This window comes from Amyelois transitella, chromosome 23, assembly GCF_032362555.1.
Source record: "Amyelois transitella isolate CPQ chromosome 23, ilAmyTran1.1, whole genome shotgun sequence".
NCBI classification, from domain to species: domain Eukaryota; kingdom Metazoa; phylum Arthropoda; class Insecta; order Lepidoptera; family Pyralidae; genus Amyelois; species Amyelois transitella.
Genome location: NC_083526.1, coordinates 445,492 through 471,736, shown reverse-complemented (window position 1 = coordinate 471,736; position 26,245 = coordinate 445,492). Strand labels below are relative to the sequence as shown.

At 37.5% G+C, this 26,245-nt stretch overlaps 1 protein-coding gene across 1 annotated transcript in view; it reads right to left on the bottom strand.

Moving 5' to 3' along the window:
- The window catches only part of LOC106132850 (clathrin interactor 1), a 34,996-nt gene extending 9,164 nt beyond the window's left edge, over positions 1-25,832 (bottom strand). The window contains exons 1-10 of the mRNA XM_060951060.1: positions 25,651-25,832; positions 21,213-21,414; positions 19,776-19,904; positions 18,902-19,010; positions 17,386-17,469; positions 16,393-16,483; positions 14,572-14,756; positions 13,231-13,351; positions 6,857-7,005; positions 1,285-1,431 (exon numbers count right to left, since the gene is read on the bottom strand). Coding sequence (XP_060807043.1) covers positions 1,285-1,431; positions 6,857-7,005; positions 13,231-13,351; positions 14,572-14,756; positions 16,393-16,483; positions 17,386-17,469; positions 18,902-19,010; positions 19,776-19,904; positions 21,213-21,414; positions 25,651-25,700 — 1,267 coding nt within the window. The 5' untranslated portion in view covers positions 25,701-25,832. The remainder of the gene's footprint in view (positions 1-1,284; positions 1,432-6,856; positions 7,006-13,230; positions 13,352-14,571; positions 14,757-16,392; positions 16,484-17,385; positions 17,470-18,901; positions 19,011-19,775; positions 19,905-21,212; positions 21,415-25,650) is intronic.
- Between the last annotated feature and the right edge of the window lie 413 nt (positions 25,833-26,245).

Genomic DNA, 26,245 nt, shown 5'->3' with positions numbered 1-26,245 from the left:
TTCTCAGATTCATTGTTGAATTGCATTCTGCAACCATCTACAATGGCTATTAAAATCGCATCGCTCTTCAAATATTCAATCAGAATGTCTCCCACCGCGTGTAAGACGACCACTGAAGGTTCTATCTTAAGAAACCCGCACAGTAAACACAAAACATCATTGCTGATGGGAAAGGTGTCTTCTAAAACGAAAATACTCAGCATATCGTCTTTCATTATCGGCCAATTCGGCAGTATATTTCTCACGCACGCACACAGCAATTTTATGTAAATTTCAATCGATCGTTTGTTTAATATATATCCGTCTACGCCGTTCAGCCTTTGCACAGTCATTGGGCCGGGCAACAGTTGTTTTAGCGCCGCTATCTTTTCTTCTAAACCAGTCCACTGTCTTGCGGAGACCACAGATCCCGCAGTTTCGACAATATTCAGTACATCAACAACGGCTTCCTGGAACCGCTGTTGGGTGTTGTAGGACGTCTCTGCAATGAAAAAAATACCTGAATGTGCCCAAAACTGAAATAGTAACACTAGAAATGAAATGTGTGTCGCAATCACATGTACTTTGAGATTGTATTAGATCTTATTATTATTATTGTAAACGTTTATTTGTAAAGAAAAATAACTTAAATAATATGTAGTTATAAATTATATAGCCTTATAAAAAAATTATAAAATTAATAATGTAAAAGATCCGTGAGAAAAGTAACGGATACAGATACGGATCTCAATTGTCCCTCGGATATCCGCGGATACGGATATCCGGCACATCACTAATATATATACAGGGTGAAATTTAAAACAACTGCATCCTTTTAAACATAGACTATACCCATGCTTCTGAGCTGTTTGAACCTATTTTTATTTAAATTAAACGTCATCATTTTCACATTTAAAAAACCCTCAAAAACTATGTCATACGCTTTATTAAAGACCAATACTACAAAAAGAAATTAAAACTAAACATGTAAATAAATGTCTGAAAAATAAATTATTTTTCTAGTATCAAGATCAGCTGAATGAATTGTGTCGTTGACCTCTGAATCTTACGCGTCGCTTTTCCGCCGCCCGGGGTGATAGGATCGTGTATTTTGATACTTTTATTTTTTTTCGTACTTTCTGAAATATGAACCGATATTTTTCTTTTAACGTTTTTAAATATCCTTCAGATGAGTACACTTAACAGTTAAATTTATGCAGTTGAATTAAAAGTCACCCTGTATATATATATATCTATATGAAGTGGTTCTGTTCTGAAAGTGTAGAAGTTGGTGACATAACTAACCTGTGGGTTGGAGTGTGGGCTGCAGGCTGGTGGTGGCGAACTGTGTCGTCAGCGCTTCCAGCGGGAACCCGTGCGGCGCGGCGTCCAAGGCGGCCGGAGACAAGTCGCTCAGGAGGTCCAGGTTCGACGCCAGGGCTGGAGCTGGAGCTGATACAACATTCATACTCCATTAAACAACCAATATTTGTATAAAGTTACATACATACATACATACACATACATAAATATGGTCACGTCTATATCCTTTGCGGGGTAGACAGAGCCAACAGTCTTAAAAAAGACCGATAGGCCACGTTTAGCTGTTTAGCTAAATGATAGAATTGAGATTCAAATAGTGACAGGTTTCTAGCCCATCGCCTAAAAGTAGAATCCCAAGTTTATAGGCTATCCCTTAGTCGCCTTTTACGACAAGAGATGGAGTGGTCCTATTCTTTTTAGTATTGATGCCGATAACCACACGGTACTAATGTTAGTATAGATATAAAATTGTCGTGTCACAAACAACGTACGTAACAATTAATTGACTGATGCTACAATTGATTGACTGAGTGATGCTACAATTGATTGACTGACTGATGCTACAATTGATTGACTGACTGATGCTACAATTGATTGACTGACTGATGCTACAATTGATCGACTGAGTGATGCTATAATTGATTGACTGACTGATGCTACAATTGATTGACTGACTGATGCTACAATTGATCGACTGAGTGATGCTACAATTGATTGACTGACTGATGCTACAATTGATTGACTGACTGATGCTACAATTGATTGACTGACTGATGCTACAATTGATTGACTGACTGATGCTACAATTGATTGACTGACTGATGCTACAATTGATTGACTGACTGACACTACAATTGATTGACTGACTGATGCTACAATTGATCGACTGACTGATGCTACAATTGATTGACTGACTGATGCTACAATTGATTGACTGACTGACACTACAATTGATTGACTGACTGATGCTACAATTGATTGACTGACTGATGCTACAATTGATTGACTGACTGACACTACAATTGATTGACTGACTGATGCTACAATTGATTGACTGACTGACGCTACAATTGATCGACTGAGTGATGCTACAATTGATTGACTGACTGATGCTACAATTGATTGACTGACTGATGCTACAATTGATTGACTGACTGATGCTACAATTGATTGACTGACTGATGCTACAATTGATTGACTGACTGATGCTACAATTGATTGACTGACTGACCCTACAATTGATTGACTGACTGATGCTACAATTGATTGACTGACTGATGCTACAATTGATTGACTGACTGACACTACAATTGATTGACTGACTGATGCTACAATTGATTGACTGACTGATGCTACAATTGATTGACTGACTGATGCTACAATTGATTGACTGACTGATGCTACAATTGATTGACTGACTGACACTACAATTGATTGACTGACTGATGCTACAATTGATTGACTGACTGATGCTACAATTGATTGACTGACTGACACTACAATTGATTGACTGACTGATGCTACAATTGATTGACTGACTGACACTACAATTGATTGACTGACTGATGCTACAATTGATTGACTGACTGATGCTACAATTGATTGACTGACTGATGCTACAATTGATTGACTGACTGATGCTACAATTGATTGACTGACTGATGCTACAATTGATTGACTGACTGATGCTACAATTGATTGACTGACTGATGCTACAATTGATTGACTGAGTGATGCTACAATTGATTGACTGACTGATGCTACAATTGATTGACTGACTGATGCTACAATTGATTGACTGACTGATGCTACAATTGATTGACTGACTGATGCTACAATTGATTGACTGACTGATGCTACAATTGATTGACTGACTGATGCTACAATTGATTGACTGACTGATGCTACAATTGATTGACTGACTGACACTACAATTGATTGACTGACTGATGCTACAATTGATTGACTGACTGACACTACAATTGATTGACTGACTGATGCTACAATTGATTGACTGACTGATGCTACAATTGATTGACTGACTGATGCTACAATTGATTGACTGACTGATGCTACAATTGATTGACTGACTGATGCTACAATTGATTGACTGACTGATGCTACAATTGATTGACTGACTGATGCTACAATTGATTGACTGACTGACGCTACAATTGATTGACTGACTGACGCTACAATTGATTGACTGACTGACGCTACAATTGATTGACTGACTGACGCTACAATTGATTGACTGACTGACGCTACAATTGATTGACTGACTGACGCTACAATTGATTGACTGACTGATGCTACAATTGATTGACTGACTGATGCTACAATTGATTGACTGACTGATGCTACAATTGATTGACTGACTGATGCTACAATTGATTGACTGACTGATGCTACAATTGATTGACTGACTGATGCTACAATTGATTGACTGACTGACACTACAATTGATTGACTGACTGATGCTACAATTGATTGACTGACTGATGCTACAATTGATTGACTGACTGATGCTACAATTGATTGACTGACTGATGCTACAATTGATTGACTGACTGATGCTACAATTGATTGACTGACTGATGCTACAATTGATTGACTGACTGATGCTACAATTGATTGACTGACTGACGCTACAATTGATTGACTGACTGACGCTACAATTGATTGACTGACTGATGCTACAATTGATTGACTGACTGATGCTACAATTGATTGACTGACTGATGCTACAATTGATTGACTGACTGATGCTACAATTGATTGACTGACTGATGCTACAATTGATTGACTGACTGATGCTACAATTGATTGACTGACTGACACTACAATTGATTGACTGACTGATGCTACAATTGATTGACTGACTGATGCTACAATTGATTGACTGACTGATGCTACAATTGATTGACTGACTGACGCTACAATTGATTGACTGACTGACGCTACAATTGATTGACTGACTGATGCTACAATTGATTGACTGACTGATGCTACAATTGATTGACTGACTGACACTACAATTGATTGACTGACTGATGCTACAATTGATTGACTGACTGATGCTACAATTGATTGACTGACTGATGCTACAATTGATTGACTGACTGATGCTACAATTGATTGACTGACTGACACTACAATTGATTGACTGACTGATGCTACAATTGATTGACTGACTGATGCTACAATTGATTGACTGACTGACACTACAATTGATTGACTGACTGATGCTACAATTGATTGACTGACTGATGCTACAATTGATTGACTGACTGATGCTACAATTGATTGACTGACTGATGCTACAATTGATTGACTGACTGATGCTACAATTGATTGACTGACTGATGCTACAATTGATTGACTGACTGATGCTACAATTGATTGACTGACTGATGCTACAATTGATTGACTGACTGACACTACAATTGATTGACTGACTGATGCTACAATTGATTGACTGACTGATGCTACAATTGATTGACTGACTGATGCTACAATTGATTGACTGACTGATGCTACAATTGATTGACTGACTGATGCTACAATTGATTGACTGACTGATGCTACAATTGATTGACTGACTGATGCTACAATTGATTGACTGAGTGATGCTACAATTGATTGACTGACTGATGCTACAATTGATTGACTGACTGATGCTACAATTGATTGACTGACTGATGCTACAATTGATTGACTGACTGATGCTACAATTGATTGACTGACTGACGCTACAATTGATTGACTGACTGACGCTACAATTGATTGACTGACTGATGCTACAATTGATTGACTGACTGATGCTACAATTGATTGACTGACTGATGCTACAATTGATTGACTGACTGACACTACAATTGATTGACTGACTGATGCTACAATTGATTGACTGACTGATGCTACAATTGATTGACTGACTGATGCTACAATTGATTGACTGACTGATGCTACAATTGATTGACTGACTGACACTACAATTGATTGACTGACTGATGCTACAATTGATTGACTGACTGATGCTACAATTGATTGACTGACTGACACTACAATTGATTGACTGACTGATGCTACAATTGATTGACTGACTGATGCTACAATTGATTGACTGACTGATGCTACAATTGATTGACTGACTGATGCTACAATTGATTGACTGACTGATGCTACAATTGATTGACTGACTGATGCTACAATTGATTGACTGACTGATGCTACAATTGATTGACTGACTGACACTACAATTGATTGACTGACTGATGCTACAATTGATTGACTGACTGATGCTACAATTGATTGACTGACTGATGCTACAATTGATTGACTGACTGATGCTACAATTGATTGACTGACTGATGCTACAATTGATTGACTGACTGATGCTACAATTGATTGACTGACTGATGCTACAATTGATTGACTGAGTGATGCTACAATTGATTGACTGACTGATGCTACAATTGATTGACTGACTGATGCTACAATTGATTGACTGACTGATGCTACAATTGATTGACTGACTGATGCTACAATTGATTGACTGACTGACACTACAATTGATTGACTGACTGATGCTACAATTGATTGACTGACTGACACTACAATTGATTGACTGACTGATGCTACAATTGATTGACTGACTGATGCTACAATTGATTGACTGACTGATGCTACAATTGATTGACTGACTGATGCTACAATTGATTGACTGACTGATGCTACAATTGATTGACTGAGTGATGCTACAATTGATTGACTGACTGATGCTACAATTGATTGACTGACTGATGCTACAATTGATTGACTGACTGATGCTACAATTGATTGACTGACTGACACTACAATTGTTTGACTGACTGATGCTACAATTGATTGACTGACTGATGCTACAATTGATTGACTGACTGATGCTACAATTGATTGACTGACTGATGCTACAATTGATTGACTGACTGATGCTACAATTGATTGACTGACTGATGCTACAATTGATTGACTGACTGATGCTACAATTGATTGACTGACTGACACTACAATTGATTGACTGACTGATGCTACAATTGATTGACTGACTGACACTACAATTGATTGACTGACTGATGCTACAATTGATTGACTGAGTGATGCTACAATTGATTGACTGACTGATGCTACAATTGATTGACTGACTGATGCTACAATTGATTGACTGACTGATGCTACAATTGATTGACTGACTGATGCTACAATTGATTGACTGACTGATGCTACAATTGATTGACTGACTGATGCTACAATTGATTGACTGACTGATGCTACAATTGATTGACTGACTGACGCTACAATTGATTGACTGACTGACGCTACAATTGATTGACTGACTGATGCTACAATTGATTGACTGACTGACGCTACAAGCGCGGTTCCCCAGGTGTAACACCAGCCTGGCGGAAGATCTTCCCTTTGGTGGCGGTCGAGCCGAATCATCGCTCCCGCTACATAATACAATTGATTGACTGACTGATGCTACAATCGATTGACTGACTGAGACGCTCACCATTACCGGCCGCCATCACGTCGGCGGCGGTGAACGCGCTGCTGAAGTCCGCAAACCCATCGTTGTCGGTCGAGGCGGGCGCGCCGAATGCGTTCGTGAAATCACCGAACTCGTTCAGCTCCCTCGTTGTAGATATCTGTTCTTCGGCTCTGAAATTGATTATTTATTTTTTTATTATTATTACTACCTTTTGCGCGGCGCTTCGCTTCCGTGGGTATAAATTCAAGAAGAAAGTAACCTTTGTCACTCCTGAGGAATAAGTCTTTATATGTGACAAAGATTTGTAGTTTTGAGTTTGTAACAAACATACATATAGTTACGTCTACTTCTTTTGTGGGGTTGACAGAGCTAACAGTCTTCAAAAGACTGAAAGGTCGTTTGTCTTTCCTGAGGAATAAGTCTTTATATGTGACAAAGATTTGTAGTTTTGAGTTTGTAACAAACATACATATAGTTACGTCTACTTCTTTTGTGGGGTTGACAGAGCTAACAGTCTCCAAAAGACTGAAAGGTCGCGGGCTTTATAATGGAATTGAGATTAAAAAAGGTTGCTAGCACATCGTCTTTAAAGAAGAATCCCAAGTTTATAATCCTATCCCTTAGTCGTATTTTACGACATCCATGTCTGTATGTGTGTGTGTATGTCTGTATGTGTGTGTGTGTATGTGTGTGTGTATGTCTGTATGTGTGGGTGTATGTGTGTGTGTATGTCTGTATGTGTGGGTGTATGTGTGTGTGATTGTCTGTATGTGTGTGTATGTCTGTATGTGTGGGTGTATGTGTGTGTGTATGTATGTATGTGTGTGTCTGTATGTGTGTGTGTATGTCTGTATAAATAAATAAATAATAAATAAATTTTATTTAGGTAAATTGTGTTTACAATTTTTAAACAGGTGTTGAAGCCTACTTTTAAGTTATGGAATACTTGTACCAGTAGACTCCGTTCTTCCGTATCAATTAATGTTTAATTTACCTAAGGTGAACCAGATATAGTAAGGGTCAAATTGAACAGAACAAAAGCAAAAAGAACAAAATTAAATTACATATCAACATAAGTGAGCGGGCGCGCGCGCCTGCTAGTGTGTGTGTGTGTGTGTGTGGTGTGTGTGAGTGTGTGGTGTGTGTGTGTGTGTGTGTGTGTGTGTGTGTGTGTGTGTGTGTGTGTGTGTGTGTATGTTTGTGTGTGCGCGTGTGTGTGTAGTGTGTACGTTTATTTGTGTATTTAACCAGAAATAAAACTCTCCACATCATCGTAGGTGAGCTTTTGGAGCCAAGAGGATATTATCGATTTGCATTCATGGGATGATTTATTATACAATTTTAATTCTTTATTTATTTTGTTGTACATTTCAGCAGAGCGAATATTATACTGAATTCTCGCAAAACTAGTCTTAGAAAATGGAACTACAGCTGGGTTTTGTCTTCTTCTATTTAAAATTTGGGGGTTGAAGGGTAAATGTTTATGTTTTTTTAATGTCATTTGAAGTAAATATAATTTTCTAATTGTTAGTAAATCACAGGTTTCATACAGAGAAGTAGTGGAAAAGGTTCTTTCTTTAAAATACATAACCTTCAAAAGCGTGCGTTGGGACCTTTCGACCTCCAGAAATTTTGTTTTGTAGGCACCACCCCAGACCGGAATACAATAAACAATTATAGATTGTACAAGACAAACATAAATTTTATTAAGAAGTGTTGGTGTAACTATATTTCTAAGGGTCTTGAACATCCACATAAATTTACGTAACCTTCCCGACAGTTGTTCAATTTGAGGATACCATGAGAGATTTTGATCCACCATTACACCAAGATATTTAGTATAATTTAGTTTGGTAATGGAGGGGCAGATACAATTTAGAGCTTCGTTACATGTGTGGATTTTTATATCAAAATCATCAGGTGGTTGGGTATTGTTGTATATGCTGAAGCATATGTAGTTTGTTTTCGATGTGTTCAAGGTAAGTAGATTGTTTTTTAACCACTTAGCTACCTGGGCCATGCCATATTCAGCATTTTTACCGGCGGTTTCCCAGTTAGGACCTGTGAACACAATTGCAGTGTCATCAGCATAAGATACAATGTTCGCATTTTGCAAGGTCATGTTGCACAGGTCATTTATGTAAATGAGAAAAAGGGTTGGGCCCAGCACGCTTCCTTGCGGAACACCATAAGACACGTTTATTCCCTCGCTAATGTACTCACCCAGTTTTACTTTTTGAACCCGGTCTGATAGATAATCTCTGAAGATATTTAGTTGTAGTCCTCTCACGCCAATTTTTTCTAATTTAGTCAGCAGGATAGAAATAGAGACGGTGTCGAATGCTTTTTTCAGGTCTATAAAGCATGTTAAACATTTAATGCCCTTGTTTACATTTTCAACTATAGTTTCAGTTAGGGAAGTTACAGCATCTTCAGTGGAAATTCCCTTCCTGAAACCAAACTGTGAGGCTGCTAATAGATTATTTGCATCAAGATAATTTAAGAGTCGTATATTTAACAATTTTTCTATGATTTTTGCCAAGACTGTTATTACTGAGATAGGCCTGTAATTGTTGACATCGTCTCCATTTCCACCTTTGTATATTGGAGTGATAATGGATTCTTTGAGAACTGAGGGGAAAACACCTTCTTCAAAACAAAGATTAACTAGATGGACTATAACAGGCACAATGTCATCCTTTATATATTTAATGTAACGAGTTGAAATATTGTCCCACCCAGGCGCACTCTCCAGTTTCAGGTTACGGATAATAGAATCAACTTCCTCACAATCAGTTTTTAACAATACAAATGATTGGGGTTGACTGGGAAGGCTGTGAAGATATGCACAGGTATCTTTTTTGGTTGTTGTAGATTGAATATCCTCAGCAAGTTGATTGCCGATTTTGGCAAAATAGTAATTAATATAGTTTGCTGATTCAAGAGGCGTTGGTTTCAGATCTATCAATTCCTGTTTAGTTCCTTTAGTCTTATTAGTGTAGGTTAATGATTTAATATTATTCCAGAGCATTTTATTGTTTTTTATTGCATTATTTATTAAATTTCTTTCAAAGTCTCGTTTTGTTCTTTTAATAACGTTATTAACAAAATTTCTGTATCTCGTATAAGTTATTTTTTTAATATTATTTTCTGGATCCCTACGTGATTCTATTTGTAGTTTGTTTCGGTTTTGTATGCACTTAAGAATGCCCTTGGTCATCCACGGCTTGACCGTACGTTGATTTTTTGGAATTTTTGTCGTGATGGTATTTTGTTTTAGAGATTCTATAAGGGTTTGTATTAAAGTTTTCGTTAATATATTAGGGTCTTCACAGAAAAGAAGTTCAGAAAGATTTTTGCTTCGTAAATAGGACAATGCATTTTCAAAATTAGTTTTTTTTACTGTTTTTTGTATGGATTTATTTGTTTTTAGTTTATTTATTGACAGTAACGTAGTTTTATGATCTGTGATAGTGGTGTTTAGGATAGCAATGAAAGCAGAATGTTTTTTCTTATTTAATCTCATCATAAAGTGATCAAGACAGCTGTTTTCTCTGGTAGGTAGGGTATGACCCGGTAATATAGCATGAGATGCAAGCATGTTTAGATAGGATAGCCTATTTTGTATCTCATGTGTTCTCTCTTCTAATTTTGGTAAGATATTAATATTAATATCACCTGCTATAATTAATTTAGAGGAAGATTTCAAGTTAGTTATACATTCACTTAACGAGTTAATAAAGCCTTCCACGTTGGTATTCGATGGGGAACGGTATATTCCAAGAATGGTATGATCAAGGATGTCAACTCTTAGGCAAGATGCTTGCGTTAACCGCACTTCTTTTATTTTAGGTTGAAACTTTTCTTTTGCATATGTGACAACGCCATCGTTTTGATTTAAATGGAATGTGGTTGCATTAGAGATATAGTTAGATAAAATTGGTAAGGGTTTATTTACGTCGATACGAGCTTCCGTAAGAATGATAACATCTGGTTCAAATGTGAGAGATGACATGTTTATCATAAAGTCATCATAGTTACGATATATACTTCTAATGTTTTGAGCAATTACGGTCAGGTCATTTCTATTTATATGACAGTGTTTATTTAGATCCGATATATCACAAGAAACTGATTCAGCTATGTTTAAATTGTCCATTTCGGTTATAGTTTGGGTTGTATCACACATATTTAAACATTATGGTGCATTTAGGGGTCAAATCCAAGAGGGGAGAAGTAGCGCCACAAAACTTGTATTTGAGGTAATTATTAAATAGCCATTGCATTAGTGAATACGTAGACATTATGTGTTTCATAGAAAAGTATATTATGTATCTAAGAGTTATAACGATGCCTACACTAATACGAGTGATGAATGTATTTATAATTTTTAATATCCGTTTATAATCAGGTATATGAAGTAGTAGTATAAATATCATTTGTAGTGTTCGATTTAGAGGTGAGTATATCTGTATTATAAAGTGTATATTGTGTGTTACGTTGTGTTGTGTGTCATGTAGTGTATTTTGTTGTGTGTTAAAACATCTATAAAGTATATGGAGAAAAACAGTGACAAAGTGTAGATGCCAACTTAACAGATTTATACTGTAAGTAGTAATTGTAAGATAACGCATTATATATACAAAACAAAAAATCAAGCAACATACTGAAAGTAGTCATTTATCGATGATAGGTTGTTGAAGTTGTGCTTCACTTTTAATAAGTATTACTGGTGAGTTATCTTCCTTTCGTAGATATACTCGTCCGTATGCTGTCCAGCAATACTTGTATGTTTTAGCCTTCACAAAATCACGGGCAAGAAAGTAAAGACGTGCTGCCCTGGGAGTAAGCTGCTCCGAAACAAAAATCGGGGTGTCTTCCTGAGTGCGCATACCCAGGTGCTTAGCACATAGCTTCGCTTTTTGTTTGATGTTAAATGCCTTGCACGACCTCAGGATATCGTTTTTGACAAAAGTCGAGTTTGTTTCCACTACAATGGGCATATTAGTACTCGAATCTTTTTTTCCTCGTAAACGGTAGATATCCCGTATAGCGGATTTTTCGGTTTTACATCCCACCGAATTTGACAGGTTTAATACCATTTGTACTAGGTCGTCCTTCGTTTCGTTGGAGTTTTTCGGCACATTTTTTATTTCAAAATTCGCCTTTCTAAAATCTTGTTGTGAAATTTCCAATTTTTCTTCCAAAACTGCTATGTATTTTTTGTCTTCCTTAGCACGTTCCTCTAAATTTTTAATTCTTGTTTGTAACTCTTCATTCTGTGCCATCAAAAATGAAACCGAACTTTCAATGTTATTATTTGAGCTCTGGATGCTCTGCAAAGCAACACTGTTTTTTGAAAATTCCCGCGCTTGTGCCTCCATCATGTCTGAGAACATTTTTTGCATTTCTTTTCGTAGCCGGGTAAATTCGTCAGTAAAATCATCCTCTTCTCTAAGTCTTTTATTTCGGTGGGTTACGAAATTCGGTGGTGTATTTTGCGCACTCGTACGGCTCAAGTCGGTTTCCGACAGAGATTTGTCTAAGTTACGATTCGCGTTATCCGTAACAAATGCTGGTGGCGCATTATCCATGGTGCGCGGCGATCTTTGTTCAATACGAATCAGTGTAGCAAGTACCAGGATATCAAGAGTTACAAGGCGCACGGATAAGAACAACACAGAGAAATTCGCACTCACACAGCCTCTTTGCCCCTTGTGTTTTCTTGTGTGTATGTGATAATGAGCAGCAATCAGTAACGCCTTTTTTGCGTGAGCAAGATGGTAGCTGCGCTCGCGCAGGGAGCGAGTGAGATGCAGAAACAACCTCAGTCGCAGCCTTAATTAGCGCAGGTAAGCGGTGTGGTGCCGTTGCTATGACGTTGAGTGTGCAAGAGGGATGGCGAAAGCACGGCGTGCGCTTGCACTTGTGAGTAACAGAGATAGTTTGATGCACGTACCAAGTGAGACAGGTTAGTACCAGCAGATGAGCCGTTCTTGCTTGTGAGTGTAGCCTTACTGCAACGCAGATACTTCCTGTGGTTTATGCGCTCCTATTATTTCGCACTGAATTATTTGGTTTGAATTTGTAATTTATAATTTTATTTAAAAATATAAGAGGTCTCACGCACGAGTACACCTTACGGCTGTCGGGGGGGAAGAGGATGCTGTATGTGTGGGTGTATGTGTGTGTGTATGTATGTATGTGTGTGTGTATGTCTGTATGTGTGGGTGTATATCTGTATGTGTATGTATATGTCTGTATGTGTGGGTGTATGTCTGTATGTGTGGGTGTATGTCTGTATGTGTGTGTGTATGTCTGTATGTGTGTGTGTATGTATGTATGTATGTATATACAGTTGTCAAGAGTGTGACAGTGTGGTAACAGTTCCTGACCTGGGATCGAAGTCGTCCTCGGCGGCGGGCGGCGCGCACGTCTTGAACACGTCGTCCAGCAGCGACGGCGCGGGCGCAGCCGCGGGCTGGCCGGCCGATTTACCGTACGACGCGGCCGCGCCTGAGATGAATATACATATCATCACGTCTCCATCACTTATGAGGTAGACAGAGTCAAGTGTTAACAACATGAATATGGATAAAAAAATATTTATGAGTAAACAAATTTCGACCGTAAACTTTTCATTTGAGCGTATTTTTTTCGTTTCATTTTGAATATTCTATGTTTGATTTGGTCGACTGGAATTGTACATATTTTTTTATTTCCACACTGAAGAAAAAAGAGAGAGAACTGAAGAAGAGAGAATTAATCTAATGGTAAGCACTATATTATAATAAAAAAATAACCTACTAATATTATAAATGCGAAAGTTTGTATGTCAGGATGTCAGTATGGATGTTTGTTACATTTTGACGCAAAAACAACTAAACTGATTACGATGAAATTTGGTATGTCTGTAGGTAGCTGAAGACCCAGAATAACATATAGGCTAATTTTTTTCCCGGAGTCCTCGCGGGATTGATTCCAAGCGAACGAAGTCGCGGGCGGCCTCTAGTATTACAATAAAAATCTAATGTTTTTTTGCTAATCAAACAAATCATGACAACTATGTTGCTATGGCAAACATATACATACATATATAAACATGTCGGCTGGCTTTGCGTATTATTGTTAAAATATACAAATACATACATATGGTCACGTCTATAGTCCTTGCGGGGTAGACAGAGCCAACAGTCTCCAAAAGGCCACGTTCGGCTGTAGGGCTTAATGATGGAATTGAGAATCAAATAGTGACAGGTTACTGGTCCATCGCCTGAATGAAATATACCAAGTTTATAAGCCTATCCTTTAGTCGCCATTACGACATCCAAATATTTTATAATCTAAACTTAGCTACTTAAAACTAGCCATACATTAAGTCTTTTTCAAGACTGTTGACGCTCTGTCTACACCGCAAGGGATATAGACGTGACCATATAATCTAAACATACATACATACATACATAAAGTCACGCCTCTTTCCCGGAGGGGTAGGCAGAGACTACCTCTTTCCACTTGCCACATCTCTGCATATTTCCTTCGCTTCATCCACATTCATAACTCTCTTCATGCAAGCTCGGCGGTTTCGGGTACTTTTGACCTGACCCTTTACCAGGACGTCCTTAATTTGATTAAGATACGTTCGTCTAGGTCTTCCCACTCTGTATATAATATGATGATGATATGATTTCATATATCTCATGATTGCTTAGATATATAATCTATACATGACTCACCCAAATCGATCTTCTTAACAGGAGTGCTGGGCTTCCCCTTGGCCGGGGTCTTCAGATTGATGTTCAGCGTCTTGCTGGTCTCCGGCGAGCGGGCGCGGGGCTGCCGTGTGGTCCGCGGGCTGCCGGGCGCCGCCTCCGAGTCGCGGTACACGTTCTCGCGAGCGTCCGACACCGATTTGAAATTCCTGTGGGAATATACATACGTTATATAATGTAGGTAGCATTACACAAGCATTATTAGGTAGGCACATAACATAATATCACTATCACTACATAGTATAAAACAAAGTCGCTATTTTAGTCTGTTTGTCTGTACGCTTAAATATTTAAAATTACGCAACGGATTTTGATGCGGTTTTTTGTAACAGGCAGAGTGATTCAAGAGGAAGGTTTTTATGTATAACGACATTTATAATTTTGGACCCGTGCGAAGCCGGGGCGGGTCGCTAGTACATAATATAATGTAGGTCTTCACATTCAGACAAAATCAATATTTACATTTGTCATAATTATTAATTTTGGAATAGGTTTAAAAACTTGGGATTCTTCTTTTAGGCGATGGGCTAGCAACCTGTCACTATTTGAATGTCAATTCTATTTTAAAGCCAAATAGCTGAACATGGCCTATCAGTCTTTTCAAGACTGTTGGCTCTATCTACCCCGCAAGGGACAAAGACGTGATTATATGTATGTAATGTAGGCCTTTATTCAGAAAAAAATTACATATTTCATAATTATTAATTTTGACATAATAGGGAATATTATTAGAAATTAGTGCCGTGTGGTTCCCGGCATTAATAGATAAACGAATAGGACCACCTCCCATCTATTACCCATTGATGTCGTAAAAGGCGACTATGGAATAGGCTTATAAACTCGGGATCCTTCTTTTAGGCAATGGGCTAGTAACCTGAATTACATTATTAACCCAAACAGTTGAACGCGACAACGTCTTAAGAAAACACTGATGGAATGGTAGCATTTTTCAAAAGAAAATTTCAATTTCATTTGTTCAATATATTTGTATGTATATAGAGAAGGAGGTATACGCCGCCGAACGCGAAGGCCGATCGTGCCTCTCTGTCGCTCGTGGCGCTCTCTCGCTCGCACTTCAAGCCTCACATACATACATACATATACATATATACGGGACAAATTACACAGATTGAGTTAGTCTCGAAGTAAGTTCGAGACTTGTGTTACGAGATACGATACTATATTTTATAATAAACTAGCGGACCCGACAGACTTCGTTCTGTCAAAAAGATTTGTAATATGACAGTTTTTTGTTCCTATCTATTAGACCTACATTGCTTAGACAACAGTGAACTTTATACATTAGCAATAAAGCTCAAATTGATTGTACGTATTAGTTAGAAAACGTTTGTATGGGATAAAGAAAAGGACTGTTTTTAAGGTTTTTTCGGCAATTATTTGGTATTTTTTCGCCGTAAAAACCATCCTTGAGCTTCGGCGAATATTAAAAAAAAAGAATTGGCCAAATTGGTCCAGGTGTTCTTGAGTTATGCGCTTACCAACACATTTAGCGATTCATTTTTATATAATAAATACTTATATAGATAAACATCCAAGACCCAGGCCAATCAGAAAAGTTCTTATCTCATCACGCCCTGACCGGGATTCGAACCCGGGACCTCCGGTGTCACAGACAAGCGCACTACCGCTGCGCCACAGAGGCCGTCGATTTACATGGAACGCCTCAGAGCGAGGTAACGCCGCGTGACGTCATGTTTTTTCGGCCGGCTCAATAGAATTATAAGACGTTGTCACGTCTAACAAAAAGACTCTGTTCACACTCACTTCTGCGGTTTCCTGGGGCCGTAGTCTCCGTCAGAGTCTTCCCGCTCGTAATCGTCTTCCTCGTCTCTATCTCTTCTCTCTTTCGGCTCATCTGTAATGTAAATAATATTATCAATATATATAAATATATATATACCGGGAACCACACGGCACGACACATATATATGTCGTGCCGTGTGGTTCCCGGCACTTATACAAAAAGAATAGGACCACTCCATCTCTTTCACATGGATATCGTATAAAGTAAGGAAGTATGCAGGGATCGTGGCAAGTGGAAAGAGGTAGTCTCTGCCTACCCCTCCGGGAAAGAGGCGTGAGTTTATGTATGTATGTATATCGTATAAAGGCGACTAAGGGATACGCTTATAAACTTGGGATTCTTCTTTTAGGCGATGGGCTAGCAACCTGTCACTATTTGAATCTCAATTCTATCATTAAGCCAAACAGCTGATTGTGGCCATTAAGTCTTCAATACTGTTGTCTCTGTCTACCCCGCATGGGATATAGACGTGACCATATGTATCTATGTATGTACTATACATATAGTCACGTCTATATCCCTTGCGGTGTAGAAAGAGCGTCAACAGTCTTGAAAAAGACCTAATGTATGGCTAGTTAAGTAGCTAAGTTTAGATTATGGATGTCGTAAATGGCGACTAAAGCATAAGCTTATAGTCTTGGTATATTTCATTCAGGCGATGGAGCAGTAACCTGTCACTATTTGAATCTCAATTCCATCATTAAGCCGTACAGTCGAGTAGTGTATGTATGTATGTACTAGAGGCCGCCCGCGACTTCGTCCGCATGGAAACCCTATCAATCCCGCGGGAACTCCGGGATAAAAAGTAGCCTATGTGTTATTCTGTGCCTTCAGCTACCTACATACCAAATTTCATGGTAATCGGTTCAGTAGTTTTTGCGTGAAAGAGTAACAAACATCCATACAAACTTTCGCCTTTATAATAGTAGTAGGATGTATCCGAGCGCACTGACCCCAGGCGGCGCGGTCGCTGTAGTCGCCCCAGCCGGCGCCCGCGGAGCCCCGGCCTCCCATCACGGCCGCGTCCGACGACATGCCTGCAAATAACTCATCAACATGAGGGAAAAACATCGGCCAAGTGCGAGTCGGAATCGCGCACGAGGGGTACAGTACGATAATATATAAAAAATAATAATAATAATACTGCCGTGGTATAACTAAAATGCCGTTATCTGACATCAGGGCGATTTTCTACTTTTTACCAGTACAATAAGAAAAAAAATCTCTTTCGATCTGCATATACGACTTTTGGGTACCTTTAAGTCATAAATAGGCGTTCTCATTGATGAATGGCATCGGTTTAAATTTTTACCACATTTTTGACGTTTTACTTAAAACAAGGATTTGGCAGATAACGGCATTTTAGTTATAGGTACCAGGGCAGAATAGGAACGTGGACTATTTTTGAGAAAGTGTCTAAATTAAAACCATGCATAAATACCAAATATAACCCAAACTTTTTATAAATTTGTTTTTATTACACGTAATAACTTTAAAATAATTAATTTCCATTTTAAAATTCGCGCCAAAACGCGGATACCTGTCAAACGCCCGGTGTGACGTCACGTGTTCCAAAAAATTGTCGAAGTTGTATGTAATGAATAGTTATTTCGTAGTTATTAGATAATAATGTGGATTCTACATTAAATATTGTGCAGTGCCGCAGTGTAAAAGTACAACTATTAAAACCCGGTGCCGGGAACCACACGGCACATAATAATTACTTTATATTATTTTTTTTATTATAAGTATTTATCATGAAAGTTAAATATACAACTGAATATATAGCAAATATTTATAGTTTTCAATTATACCCTTAAAACCAACCAAAATCGGTTTAACCCGTCGACAGCTACAGTGCCGACGATGCCACAGACAAACATATCGCACTTAAAACATACCCTGCAGTTTTTGTCGTGGTTTTGAAAACAATATGTGTGAATTGCCGTGTGGATCCAGCACCAATAAAAGAAAAAAAATAAGAAGAGGACCACTCCATCTCGTTCCTATGGATGTCGTAAAAGGCGAGATTAAGGGATAGGTTTGTAAGCATGGGATTCTTGTTTCAGGCGATGGGCTAGCAACTTGTCACTATTTGAATCTCAATTCTATCATTAAGCCAAACAGCTGAACATGGCCTATCAGTCTTTTCAAGACTGTAGAGTGTAGACTCTGTCTAGACTTCTATATAGACGTGACCATATGTATGTATGCATGTATGTATACATACATATTGTCACGTCTATATCCCATGCCGGGTAGATAGAGCCTACAGTCTCGTGATTATATATACATATTATGTATGTATGTATAAATACATATATGTATAATTCTCAATTCTATCATCAAGCCAAATAGCTGAACGTGGCCATTCAGTCTTTTCAAGACTGTTGGCTCTGTCTACCCCGCAAGGGAAATAGACGTGACCATATGTATGTATGTAATGCACGTTGAAAACAATCATCTCACCGATATATTTGTCCTTGTTCTTCTTCGCCTTCTTCCTCTCTTCCCTCAGTTTGTCGTCGTCTTGTATAAAGTCTATCAACTCGCGGACCTTGTGCCTCACGTTCACGCCCTGGAGATCAATCAATCAATAAATCAATATAATCATTTTAATCAATATCTTATATATAAAATATAAACTTCTCGCCGTGTGGTTCCCGGCACCAGTACAAAAAAGAATAGGACCACTCCATCTCTTTCCCATGGATGTCGTAAAAGGCGACTAAGGTTTACAAACTTGGAATTCTTTTTTAGGCGATGGGCTAGCAACCTGTCACTATTTGAATCACAATTCTATCATTAAGCCAAACAGCTGAACGTGGCCTATCAGTCTTTTCAACACTGTTGGCTCTGTCTACCCCGCAACGGATATATACGTGACCATATGTATGTATATATAATTACATACTTACATACATACATAATGGTCACGTACATATCCCTTGCGGGGTAGACAGAGCCAACAGTCTTGAAAATCTTGTTAATCTTAAGTCTTGGCCCATCGCCTAAAAATAAGAATCCCAAGTTTGTAAGCCTATCCCTTAGTCGCCTTTTACGACATCCATGGGAAAGAGATGGAGTGGTCCTATTATTTTTTGTATTGGTTATTTCGTATTTGTTAGAAATAAAACGCAACCATTTGTAGTTCCATACTTTGCCGTATGTGGCAGCACTTTTTTTTACACTCTGTCTTCTTGCCTTAACTGTAATGCCGTATGGCACGAATAAAAGTAAGTCCGCTAAATTTCTTTGTTTTAATGTCAAACTACGAAAATAATCTTTCAGTATTGTATATATATATAATAATATATAATATATGTAATATGTTCCCTCTCACCTGATCTTTACCCAGATCGTCTACGTGCGCGTAATTCTCCAGACTCCTCAGGTCGTAAAGGTGCTCCCGGGCCGAAGTCACCACCCGTTCTGACCCGTTGCGGACCAGGTAGCTGAGGAGGAGGAGGCACTGGGGGAGAAGAAGAAGAGAAGTGTGAATGTACAATTTAGTCTAGTTAAATCGCTGTAAAGTTGACATCAATTAATTATGTCATTCATATCAAACACGTCTAAAATTGTGCTATTTAATTTAATAACATATGTAATTTAATTTATTCTTTTTATAGCCGTTGCCCGCGACTTAGTCCGCGTAAATTTCGAATTGAATCTTAATCATACAGTCGGATACAGACAGACAGATAAAAAATGTAAAAAAAAAATCTCTATCTTGACTGAAACGAGTCAAAATATTAAATGTACATACAAAATTATTTTTATTATAATTACACTCGATTCAACTTAGTAAAATTGCTGTAAAGTGGACATCATTCATTCATTCATATTATGATCACGTTTTTTATACCTTGCGGGGTGGACAGATAGAGCAGTCTAGAAAAACTGTAGGCCGCGTTCAGCTGTTTGGCTTAATGATAGAATTGAGATTCAAATAGTGATAGCTTGCTAGCCCATCGCCTAAAAGACGAATCCCAAGTTTATTAGCCTTTAGCCCTTAGTCGCGTTTTACGAGTCATCAATTTCAATTCATTTATTGCATCATTTTGTACATTTCAGTCCTAACTACTACAACAGTCACTGGTTCGTTAAATAAATAAATATATATAAACGGGACAAATTACACAGATTGAGTTAGCCTCGAAGAAAGTTCGAGACTTGTGTTACGAAATACTAACACAACGATACTATATTTTTTAATAAATCCTACTTATATAGATAAACATCCAAGACCCAGGCCAATCAGAAAAAGTTCTTATCTCATCACGCCCTGACCGGGATTCGAACCCGGGACCTCCGGTGTCACAGACAAGCGCACTACCGCTGCGCCACAGAGGCCGTCATAATGATGATGGTAGGGAACCCCTCGTCCAACTAACTGATTAAAGTTTGCTCACTTGGACTTTTGGCCACTTATACAGGGTGACTTTTAATTCAACTGCATAAATTTAACTGTTAAGTGTACTCATCTAAAGGACATTTAAAAACGTTAAAAAAAAATTATCGGTTCACATTTCCAAAAGTACGAAAAAAAATTAAAGTATCAAAATCCGCGATCCTAAATACGTCATATCAAAATAAATCAAAATAAATAAATAATAAACAATATTTTCATTGCTAGTTACAGTCGGTGCAGATTGAACGTGTCGCAATCCCTGCTCTGACCCCGCTATAATTGTGTTTGGAAACATAACAAGCCTATTCATAGGAATCATTGGGTTGGTAATGATAATACATACCCATACACTTTGAGCCAATCACTCACCTTGTAGGTCCTCCTCCAGTGAGCCCTATTATCGTGCAGCATCCGCCTCCACAGCATGGACATGACCTCCGGGAAGTGCTCGTACGTGAAGGTGGCCAGCGCCAGCTCCTGCATCTGCTGGCCGGTGGGGCCCCACGCCTCGTCAGAGGTCGCCTCGCGGACCTTGCCCTCCACCTCCGTGTAGTTCATTACCACGTTCGTGCTGGAAATTGTTCGTTTACATATATACATGTGGTCACGTCTATACCTCTTGCGGGGTAGACAGAGCCAATAGTCTTGAAAACACTGAATGGCCACGTTTAGCTATTTTGCTTAATTATAGAACTGAGATTCAAATAGTGACAGGTTGCTAGCCCATCGCCTAAAAAAAGAATCCCAAGTTTGTAAGCCTATCCCTTCGTCGCCTTTTACGACATCCATGGGAGGAGATGGAGTGGTCCTATTCTTTTTTCTATGGGTGCCGGGAATCACACGGCACCATTATTCATTTATGAGGATAATTTTTCCATTGTGTCCAACGTCAAGTCAAAAAGCTGAACGTGGTTTATCTTGGCTCTGTCTACCCTGTAAGGGATATAGACGTGACTATATGTATGTACGTAATATCTATAGACATACATAAATACATTTATTAGCCCGCAATAAAGCACACAATTCTCAAATATAAAACCTTAAATGAGCAGTGTTTAACATTCAATTCAAGGATATGGTGTGCTTTATTCCAATTGCAAAAGATCCGTTTTTCCAAGGTCTGTAAAATGTTGAATAAAATTATTATAAAATAGAAAAATTAAAAAAAAAATCGTACGTTTTTTTTAAATTTTTCTCAGCTTACTAGACCTATCGAGCTGAATTTTGGCATGCAGATAGCAACTATGATAAAGGCATCCGCATAGCATGGATTTTTCGGGATTCCAGCGGGAACGGGAATTTTCTTTTTACGCGGGCGTACTCGAGGGCACTTACTTGTATATAGAAGACCTCAGTAAAAGCGTCATAAAGGCAATAACTTGACCATACACGGCGCTGCCGAATGAAGTTATGCAACCGAATTGAAAGAGAGAATACGCCAAGGTAACATTGTGCAATTAAGTGCATTCACAAACTAGTCGGGTTTATCTAAAAAAATCCTCAGTGAAAGTATCAATTGTTAACTTTTGCCTGAGACCTTGCTCATATGTAATTTTTTTTTACCTATGGGCTATGGCTTATACTTAAGCACTAGCTGTGCCCGCAACTTCGTCCGCGTAGAATAGTTATTATGGGCATCATTGAAGCCCTCAAGGATGAATAATTTTCCCCCTTTTTTTCACATTTTCCATTATTTCTTTGCTCCTTATAGTTGCATTGTGATGTTATAAAGCCTAAAACCTTCCTCGATAAATGGTCTATTCAAAGCAAAAATATTTTTCAATTCGAACCAGAAGTTCCTGAGATAAGCGCGTTCAAACAAACAAACTCTTCAGCTTTATAATAGTAGTATAGATAGATTTTCACCTTTTTAGGGACTGAGTAAGCATATGTCCCATTTAGTATCTCCATGTATGCAAAGTTGATATGATAAAATAGGAAGGAGCTTAGAAACAAATACACAAACTTAAAGTTATTTTACACATAAAGATTAAGATCAATCAATCAATCAAAAAATGCCTACCCCTCCGGGGAAGAGGCGTGATTTTATGTATGTATTAAGATCAAGAGTACCCAAAACCGACGAGATTGCATGAAGAAAGTTATAAATGTGGATGAAGCCAAAGAAGTAAGCAAGGATCGTGGCAAGTGGTTAGATGTGGTCTCTGCCTACCCCTCTGGGAAAGATGCGTGATTTATGTATTGTACATATTAAAATTTAAATGAGTCTTTTGTCCTTTCAAGTGCAAAATGCCTTGCAATTATTTCTATCAGTTACTTAAGAGGGAAAGGCTAATAAACTTGGACTTTTTTCTTTTTAAGCATTGAACTAGCAACATGTGATTATATGTATGAATGAATCTCAATGCCATCATTATGCTATCCAGCTGAATGTGGCCTCTCATTCTTTTTGAGACTCCTGGCTCTGTCTACCTTGTAAGGGATAAAGACATGATGATTTGTATATATGTAATTCTCCAGGATTCTCGGGAGACCAAATTTACATACATATAACATATAATCACGTCTATATCCCTTGCGGGGTAGACAGAGCCGACAGTCTTGTAAAGACCGATAGGCCACATTCAGCTATTTGGCTTTAAGATAGAATTGAGATTCAAATAGTGACAGGTTTCTAGCCCATCGCCTAAAAATGAATCCCAAGTTTGTAAGCCTACCCCCTAGTCGCCTTTTACGACATCAATTTGTTGTGGACCAAATTTGTTTATCTTTTTCAATTTTGTTTTATAATATTATCTGCAGAAAGATAATAAAAATTATGCGATCCATTATCTTATCAGTAAAATGATAGTGCTGCTAATCCTATTAAATTGTTGATTAATGTCACTTGTAACCTTTACCTATTTCTAGAAAACCATCATCCTAACCAGTTTACATTAAGCTATATTATCATCCTGTTCCTATCTTCATACTATGGGAGATTTGAACCTGGACATCAAGAATTTGAACCTCTGTGCCATTGATAAAACTTATCATTTTGAATCAAAATAAAATTTCTCCATTGCTTAGTAATGATGACTGTCTAACAGTTTACTAAAAGGAATTATCTGATGGGGAAGAATCTGAACAGACAGAAAATTACTAAAAAGAATGGAAACACAAGTTGTATGTATGTTTGTTACGCAATAACGCAAAATCTACAGAACAAATGTTTACATTTAATTTAGTTGCATTTATGCAACTTTGCAGAAATATCTCATCCCAACTTTCAAACTAATCTCAAGGATATTATAAATGCAAAAGTAAGTTTGTTTGTTTATCACCTCATCACGGTTAGAATTAATCTTCTTGAAATATCCCATATTATGTATAATTAAGAATCTGAAGAATGACAAAGTACCTTATCCTGATAAAAACTATAGTTTACTATCCATGGGATTTGCAATAAACCTGTATTCTTTTGAATGTGGTGATTAATTCGTCGATTTTTAAAATGGTATATACATAATTCGATTCTTTTTGTAGATGGTACTTATTTTATCGCTTTTTTGTTAGATGGTGTTAAATTTAAATACGTTGCTTTTTAACCGAGTTAAAAAAAGGAGGAGGTTTTGTGATTTTTTTTTGTACACAGCTACAACATATTATACATGTAAAGTAAGTTTGTTTGATGGAGTTCTCCTATTATAAAGTGCGAGGCTCTAATAAGGCTAATATTAAATCATAAAGCATCATAAAGTTGTCCATTGTTTGTAAAATCGCCTTCTTAATAAGCATCATAATTTATTTCCAGCCCATAAATTTGATGACAGTATCTATAAATTAAGGACTCATCTAAGGATTTTTACAAGGTCTATCATCCCAGTCAATTTGTTTGGGTTAACTTAGCTACAATAGATATAATCTAATGAGTTCATGGTATTTACTAAATGACTGCTAGCATTTATAAAACATAAAACTAATAATATAAAATCAGAAAGTAATTAAAATATTTGTTAGTGCCTCTTTACATGTTTTTTACTTAACCAATTTGAAATTATCCATAATATATATTTAAGACTCTGGAATAAGATGTCCCCGTGTGATTTGTGAGGGGGGTGGTGTTGAATTCGCACATGCAGGTCAAGATTGTGGACCATTGAATGCTTTTAAATCAGTTTATCTTAAAATATGGGAGCTATGCAAACATCAATATATTATGGGTCAGTTGGACCAAAATAGACAAAGAATAACTTAAACATTGTGTATAATAAAGAGGGTAGGTACAATACAAAAAAATGTAAATGACGACTATATATTTAAAAACCTTTCATTGATTCAACCTTCAATTGAATTCAGTGGAAAATTTTACATTAGAGCTATTAAGTGACTGAGCAAAACAATTGCTTGACGTTTTCATTATTTTATTATTTATCTCTGACAACAGTTAACAAGCGAAAATAATTTACCCTCATTGGGAATTGAACTTAGGATCCCAAAGTTGGTTATGTTTAATCTGACTTTTTATTTATTGCCTTTTTTCTCGACATAACTTGATTCATATTAATATATATGGACGGGCTTCGTTAACTAGACACCAAGGCAGGCACTAAACTGGTTAATTAGTCCGTTTATATACAGGTTTGTCACATTACCCGCTAATGGTAAACAATTTAAACATAAATTTTAAGTTGGACCAATTTCAGTTTCACTAGCACAGTCAATACAACTATTTTCTAGAATATAATATACTCATAAAAGTAGTGATTATCATTCATACGGGCATAAACACGATAAAAGTAGATATTTTTAACACAGATGGTTGCAATTTGCATAAAAATTTAATAGAAAAAAAAATGGTACTAACACTTTATCGGCCAACTCCCGCACCTTCCACATGCTTATAAAACGATCCATGATTGCTGTTGAACTCAAAAATTAATATTTAGAAACCAAAATCACTGAAACCGCGCAGAAAATAACATAAAAAATTAACTAAAAACGCGAGCTGATGATTTGGCTGACATTCTTGCAAAATGGCGAGTAAGAATGTTGCCAGATCAAAATCGTATTTTCTACTTTGAATTCTACTGCGTCGCTGTAAAAACATATTCGGTTCCGTATATTTTTTGTTATATTATGTAGTGATAGCCATAAAGTATGCGACCGTATAATAGGGAGGAGATATGACACTGGCAGAAGTTAGGTTTATACATATATAGACAGGCCTTTTTCTATTAGTATTTTTTGGTGGATTTTTCTTTGATTAGAGCAACTATAAAATTAATAACAGACGAAAGTAGACTAATGTAATGATTGATGCTGTGCTATTAAGATAACGTAGCGATTATATCCTTTTTGTACAGATCTGTGTGGAGCAGACATTGTAAACTCATAAATTTTTGGCGCCATTTAATAATAAAGACTGTCCAAAATTCTTATAGTATAAAGTTGAGTTCGAT